This window comes from Gracilinanus agilis, chromosome 4 (genome assembly GCF_016433145.1).
Source record: "Gracilinanus agilis isolate LMUSP501 chromosome 4, AgileGrace, whole genome shotgun sequence".
Taxonomy (NCBI): domain Eukaryota; kingdom Metazoa; phylum Chordata; class Mammalia; order Didelphimorphia; family Didelphidae; genus Gracilinanus; species Gracilinanus agilis.
In genome coordinates this window covers 253,106,538-253,113,955 of record NC_058133.1, presented here as the reverse complement: position 1 = coordinate 253,113,955, position 7,418 = coordinate 253,106,538, and the positions used below count along the sequence as shown (strand labels likewise).

The 7,418-nt window shown below is 38.7% G+C and overlaps 1 protein-coding gene across 1 annotated transcript; it reads right to left on the bottom strand.

Annotated features, from left to right (window-relative positions):
- Nucleotides 1–233: 233 nt before the first annotated feature.
- ZNF3 (zinc finger protein 3) lies at nt 234–6,524 on the bottom strand. The gene is made up of 4 exons (XM_044673560.1): nt 6,413–6,524; nt 4,605–4,696; nt 4,198–4,324; nt 234–2,391 (listed from the first exon to the last, which is right to left on the bottom strand). The coding sequence occupies exons 1-4, from the start codon at nt 6,462–6,464 to the stop codon at nt 1,313–1,315; spliced, it is 1,350 nt and encodes a 449-aa protein (XP_044529495.1). The 5' UTR covers nt 6,465–6,524; the 3' UTR covers nt 234–1,312.
- Nucleotides 6,525–7,418: the final 894 nt, after the last annotated feature.

The following is a 7,418-nucleotide window of genomic DNA, read 5'->3' as shown; positions in this document are numbered from 1 at the left end:
CACTTTGCTGCACTTAGAGCAAGCACACAGAATAACTTGAAATTCTCTTTGATTCTAGTTGTGACCACAGGAAAAATACCTAACCTCTTTCAATCTGTTTCTTCCTATCAAATGAGGGCAATTTACCTCAACCTTGTTCAGCTAAGATCATATAAAGCATTCTGCAAACATCCAAGTACAATATGTCATCTATTGTTTGGCAAGTTCCTCAGACAGATTCTAGTTAGGTGGTTTTCTCTCCGGCAAGGCTAAGTTCCAGGGCTACTGCTGCCTCAGCTAATCTTGATCCATCTTTCCCAGTGGCCTCAGATGTTGTGTACACACAAGAAACAGATAAGTGCTGGGACTCTCAAAAAGAACAGAGAAAGGAAGAATGAGTATGGTTAAATTGGATAGTTTTTAAAAAGGTCAAAACCACAGCCAAGATAAGTTTCCTGGTTTATTGGGGGGAAGGGGAAGTGGAGGAGAAATGCTTGCATCCTGAAACAAAAATGTATTCATATTCATTCATTCACACCAAAACACTTGTTTCAATAGACTGAAAAAGTGATATAGCGTTTCATTTGTATTGGAAGGGAAATAAGGATTAGGAAAACAATCTAGGAAGCTTGGAAAGCCATCCTGGTCCAAGAACCCAAACTGTTGCCATATTCTCATTGAGGACAAATGAGACCCAAAACTTTCTTGCATTGTTTTGGTCTCTGAATAGTGATGACCATTCCTCAGGACCCACATTACATTCCCCCACTTCCTTTAGAGATATGGTAGGAAATCCCCTTCAGTAGATAGTAGAAAAACTATTTTTTGAGATAGCCTACATTTTCCCTTCCTAACAATATCCTCACCCCTACAATCTGTCTAGTTGTTGAAAATGAGGCCATGAAATTTATTTTTTTCTTCCAAAAAAGTTCCCCTGATGTGTGTGTGTGTGTGTGTGTATATATATATATATATATATAAAGGTGAATGGTAAACTCCTTTCCAAGAAATATTATCAGGACCAGAGTTCCCTTCTATCCTTAGCATTCAATCAACTATTCTTTGGGGAGTTTTACTTTCATAACTCAGACCAATCCTGGAGGAAGCTACCTAGATTGCTGGCCCCTCTTCATTGGCTCAGATGGGATAGAGGTCAAGGTCTTTTGCCCCATACACTTCACTTTATGGTGGCAGAGTTCCAGTTAAGAGGAAACTTCCCACATTCTTCATATTCATAGAATATTCCTCAGGATGGACTTTGTCAAGACTCTTAAGAACAAGCTCCAACCAAAGGTTTTCTTGTATTCATTGTTTTTACCCGGGAAGCAGGCTCTCACTCTCTCATGTGGATGGATTCCCTGATATTTAATGCAGCAACTCTGATGGAGCCTTTGCCCATAGTCATCACATTCAAAGATTTCTCTCCAGTGTGTATTCTCTGATGACGAACAAGGGCTGAGCTATACCTGAAAGCTTTCCCACACTCACTACATTCATAGGGATTCTCCCCTGTATGAATTCTCTGATGCTGAATAAGACCTGAGCTATAGGTGAATCTTCCACCACATTCCCTACATTCATAGGGTTTCTCTCCTGTGTGGATTCTCTGATGCTGATAAAGATGTGAGCTCTGACTAAAGGCTTTTCCACATTCATTACATTCATAGGGCTTCTCTCCAGTATGAATTCTTTGATGATGAATAAGCGTTGAGCTCCGACTGAATGCTTTCCCACATTCATTACATTCATAAGGTTTTTCCCCAGTATGGATTCTCTGATGATGAGTAAGAGTTGAACTCCAACTAAAAGTTTTTCCACACTCATTACATTCATAGGGCTTCTCTCCAGTATGGATTCTCCTATGTAGAATAAGGGCAGAGCTACAACTGAAGGTTTTTCCACAGTCATTACATTCATAAGGTTTCTCTCCAGTGTGAATTCTCTGATGCTGAATAAGGTGTGAGCTTTGACTGAAGGCTTTCCCACACTCATTACATTCGTAGGGCTTCTCCCCTGTGTGGATTCTCTGATGCTGAATGAGGTCTGAAGTTCGATTAAAGCTTTTGCCACATTCATCACATTTATGGGGTTTATCTCCCACAGAGCCTCTCTGATGAATAACAAGGTTTGAATTAAGACTAAAACTACTCCCAAATTCTTTGTATTGCTGAACTCTCTCACCTGTGGGAATTTTCTGGTCCTCAACTATCACTTGCCTAAAATCTCCCATCTTTCTCCTCAGTCTTTCCTCCATTGAGTTTCCCAGTTGCCTCTCTAAATTGCCTTCCCATTCACAGGCTTCTCCAAATTTGAGACTTGAAGGAACATCTTTTTGGAATCTTCCCAGTATGACTCCATGTGATTCTGCAGCTTCAGAAATTTCTTGATCATTCTGAGTTCTGGTCTCACCATCTGACACAATAAACAGAAAACATACACTTTAGAGAGAAGAAACTAAAAGGGAAGGAAAGGAAAACCAAATGTCATTAATATATGCAGGACTAGAAGCATATGGCATTTATGTGCCTGCCAAAAAGTTTCACAGTAGAAGATAGGACAAAATAGGGAAATTAATATTCAGGGTTAAGGAAAATAAAGAAGGTTATATAAAGAAGGAAATAAAGAAGGAAAATAAAGAAGATGTTAAATCCAGAAGTATTCATCTCAGCACACAAAACCAAGAAAGAAGATGGATGTTGAATGGGCAGTGGGCTGGTTAAGAAGCGTCTGAAACAGTGAAACTATTAGGTAGAGAAGCCAAGGAACAAATAGGCAAGCTGGTAAAAGGACTAAAAAGGGCCTATATAAGATGAAGGAATAAGCCAATAAAGGAATTGAATAGAGAAATTACTACAGGAGGTTGTAATTGGAAAATTAGTACATAAGTAGTAAGGAAAAGCAGTCATAGGTTCCTGCAGACAGAGAGGTTGAAAAGCAGAAGTGGATAAACTTTAGCAAGACAGATAAGGCTCTACTGCTTCCTACAAAACCTACTCACGGCTTTTTTCCAATGAAACAAAGAGGAGGCAAAAGACAGTTATGTCCACTTCTGGTGTGTTGTCTTCTTTTTAAAAAAACCCTTACTTTGTGTCTTAGCAAAAATTCTGAGAAGGGCAAGAGGTAGGCCAAAAGTGACATGCCCAGGGTCATACAGCTGGGAAGTGGAAGGCAGACTTGAAACCAGGTCCTCCCAACTCCAAACCTGGAGCTTTATTCAATGTGCCATCTAGCTTCCCTTGTACTGTCTCTAGGCACATTAGTCCTGTCGTGGTAGAAACTTCACTTTTTTTTTTTCATTATTACATGATTTTTGTCTCCCTCCCCTCTTCCCTCCTCACTCCGGAAGTTGACAAGCAATTTCACTGGATTATAAATTTATTATCACTCAAATCCTATTTCTATATTTTATTTATTTATTTTCATGAGGGTAGAAACTTTTATTTTCTTATCATGAGATTTCTTCAGAAAGTTCAAGGGAATGGAAACAATTATGAATGAACTAAACAATTACCATTTTAAGTGTTAGTCATTTAAAGATGTGGGTAAGCATGTGTCCCTTACTCACCTATACAAGAGCTGCTCTGGAGTTCCTGGCTTTCAGCTCTCTTCAAATCCAGGACCCAAGACTCTTCTTCTCCATCCATGTGAGAGATAATCTCAGGATTTGGGAATGGAAAGCCTGCTCATAGGGAAAGAAATTTGATAGAAAATGGAATTACTCCAGGATTCAGTCTTACTCTCAATATCTACAGAGAGCAGATAGAGAAAAAAATATACTGGTTGCACAAAAAGGAATATGCTCTTGCAAGCAAGGTGAGGTAGGGTGAAGTTTATAATCTGGCTGAGTTTATAATAAGGTAGGGTGGGTCAAGTTTATAATTTGGTCCCACAAAGGTAAGTTTAGGTCCATTCTCTCTATTAGGAAATTTTTCAGTAGAGACAATTATATTAAAGACAGAATGCGGTAACCTACAGCAACCTGACACATGGAAAAGGTAAAATTAGCCAGCACATAATGTTCTCATGCACAGAGTAGAACAGCAGTCAGTGGACTTTCATATGAAAAGGATTCACCCTTCTTAAAGTACTTCAATGTTCAACTTTTCTAGGAGGACCCAAGGATGAAAGATTAGAACTGATACTGAATCAATCCTCTGCTTAATGTTTTCATCGACTCCACTCAGCTACAATTTTTTTTCCCAGGGAAACATGTCATACCCAGTGAAAACACATTCCCGTAATTCTCCAGCATCACATCCCTGTAGAGGTCTCTCTGAGCAGGGTCCAGACGTTTCCATTCCTTCCGAATGAAGTACACAGCTACATCCTCAAATGTCACCAGTTCCTGTAAAAACATATTTCTCTATGTAATTCCAGGGCCATGGGAAAGGCATTAGGAAGTGAAATACTGGGTAAAGAGTTCTAAATAGAGTGATGATCCAATATGAGTATTAGTGAAGCAAAGCTAGGAAAAAACCAGGAGACAAACCATCACCCTGTATACCTGGAAAGAGAAATGGGGATCAGGACCCTAGATAAAGTATTACTAGGAAGGCAGTTTTCAGTAAGAGAAAAAGAGGTTGTCACCTTTAAATAACAATGGGATAGAGGAAACTATAGCTCACCTGGGACTTGGCTTTTAGAAGTGAGGTGGCCAACATCTGGTCTCCCAGATTACCTTCATCAAGAGAAGCAGGAACTTTGGGAGAAAGTGGTGCTGAAGGAGAAGAAAGTAATGATGAAGTCTATCTTTGCCCCGACACTCCCCCAACCTACATAAAAGGAATTCACTAGAACCAGGAAGACCCTCTTCCCATATACTTTACTTGGAGTGAATTCGAAATCCTTAAATAACTTTTATCAAACATATCTGTACTTGATAAAAGGTTATCTTGGGGAGCTCTACAACTCTACTTAGATTTAATATTTATCCTTAAAAAAAATTAACCTATTCTAAAACACATTCATAAAAAGCACAAATGAACCTATCTGCCTCAAATTACTTTACTATCCTCATAGATTCATTTCCACTCAGTGGAAAGTATCAGTGTTCCTTAAACTACACATTCTAAAGCCAAAAGTCCACAGGACAAAAATGCTCATCTTACCTCCATTTTGTATTGCTTCTTCAACATAGGGAGAAAATGCAACCATTTTTTTTTTTAACCTCTCAAGAGTTGAGGAAATTTTGATTTGACTCAGGTCCTTAGAGTGACTGCTTCCTGCACTATTAGAGATTAGGTACAAAGTCCAGAGAGAGCCCTCCCTTGGATATTAACTTTTCACTAAGTCATCTGGACTATCCCACTTCTCATCTTTTTCTAATCTCTCTCCAGTCACTCTCTCCACTTAGGGAAACCAGTTCAAAGTTGTCTTATCCTATTTCTATCCCTTCTATCTCAAGCTTTGCCAAATGCTCAATCATCCCAGTCACTCTGTCTCTCTTCCAATCCTAACCAACAGAAGGGAAAGCTAATGGTATCATCTAGCCTACCTTTGGCTAAATATATAAAACTTTCTTTCCTCAAAGAGTATATAATACAATGTAAATATTTACTATTTCTGTGTTCAATTCACCATTTTTATCCCATAATTTCTATGTGCACATGTATGCCAATGAATCAAGACTATAATCTAAGGAACAATGGAAGCAATGTATTTCAGGATTCTAGCTCTTAAAAAGCACAGGCTAGTGGGCAGCTGGGTAGCTCAGTGGACTGAGAGCCAGGCCTAGAGATGGGAGGTCCTAGGTTCAAATCTGACCTCAGACACTTCCCAGCTGTGTGACCCTGGGCAAGTCACTTGACCCCCACTGCCTACCCTTACCACTCTTCTGCCTTGGAGCCAATACACAGTATTGACTCCAAGAGAGAAGGTAAGGGTTTTTAAAAAAAAAAAAAAAGCACAGGCTTCTGCTGAAATGGAATCAGCAGAACTGAGTAAGGGCGATGTAAAGTTGAAAAGACCTTGTACCCCTTTAAACTACATTAACCAAACTCCCTTTCACCATACCCATAATTCCCTAAGCCTTTTCCTATTGGTCGTTGGTTTTTGCGGGCTGTATTGAAAGGGAGTTTTTGGCATGGTCATGGGGTTTTTGGCACAGGAGGCAGCGTGGTGAAGGGTGAGTTGAGACTCTTTCCCCATGTTTTAATAAATCCTTATAAATATCATACTTTGGAGTCATTGAACAGTAATTTTAAAACTTAGAGAGAGGCCCCTAACTTAACTCATCAGATAAAAGCCTGGATCTCACAAGAAGAATGTCCCCAGTAGAGAATTCAAATTGACTCTAGATTAGAAAAATACTTGCTGAGACCATCTCAATGCCTCTTCTTGGAGGATCCCTTTATTCTATATTGCCATTGTTCTCTATCTTGCCACACTGGAAAAAAGTTTCCTGTCTCTCATGGGAATCTATGTTCCTCACCACTCTCATGCAGGAGCTGAGGTTCCTGAGACACACAATCAGCTTGTGTTTCCATGGGATGCTCTGGAACTCCTGTCTTCTATTAGAGTACAGTACACAAGGAATGTGTTTTTAGTGACACTGGGAAAACACAATGGGAAAAAAAAAGTTTAAAGAAAGACAACCACAGGAAATGCCTCTGTTTATGTAATACTTTACAATTGCAATTATATTCCTATCTCATTTCCACAAATTTTACAAAGTAGGTGTTACTCATTTTGCAAAGAAGAAAACTGAAACTTAGAGAGATTAAGTAATTTCCTACAGTCACACAGTAAGTAAATTACAGAGCCAAATTCACTAGTGAAATATGTTCAGTTTTGGATGTAACAATCATAAACTGGAGCATATCCATAGGAAGGCAGAAAAGATGGGAGATGGGTTTGTAAATCATGCTACTTGATGATTAGCTGAAGAAATGTAATGCTTAAATGTGAAAACTTAAAAGAAAGATGGACATATAGCTGTCTTCAGGTATTTGAAGGCTGTCACAAAGAATTAGATTCATTCTGTTTGAGCCCAGAGGTGTGAAATAGGAAAAATGGGAAGACACCACAAAGAGAGAAGTTTTTAGGTTTCGAATAAGGGAAAACTTCCTAACAATTAAAGAGCTTTTCCAAAGTAGGATCACTGCCTCAAGAGGGCTAACTAAAAGTCCTGTTATGTGTTAGAAGGTATTCCTGTTCAGACATAAACTGGACTAAATTATCTCTTGAGTTCCTTCTAATTCTGAGATTCTATAACTCTTCTGATTCAATTATATTTTTCACTATATCAACAACATCAGGGAAAAGGCAGCTATAACCAGACTAGTGTTTTCCAATTACAAAAAGGACTTTTGTGCCTCAAACCACTCCCACTTAAAATATTTGAGTGAAAAATCATAAACAACTCAATAAACAGAAACAAATACTATGCTATCAAATACTACTAGCTATTAAAAATAAATGTTTCCATCAATATATGAAAG

Excerpts from the sequence above, each read along its gene's own strand:
- ZNF3 (XM_044673560.1), bottom strand. The coding sequence starts at position 6,464 with ATGGAAACACAAGCTGATTGTGTGTCTCAGGAACCTCAGCTCCTGCAT. Across the intron at positions 4,697-6,412 it reads ACCTCAGCTCCTGCATGAGA|CACCACTTTCTCCCAAAGTT; the intron begins GTGGTGAGGAAC and ends CTTCTCCTTCAG. Across the intron at positions 2,392-4,197 it reads CGGGAATGTGTTTTCACTGG|ATGGTGAGACCAGAACTCAG; the intron begins GTATGACATGTT and ends TTATTGTGTCAG.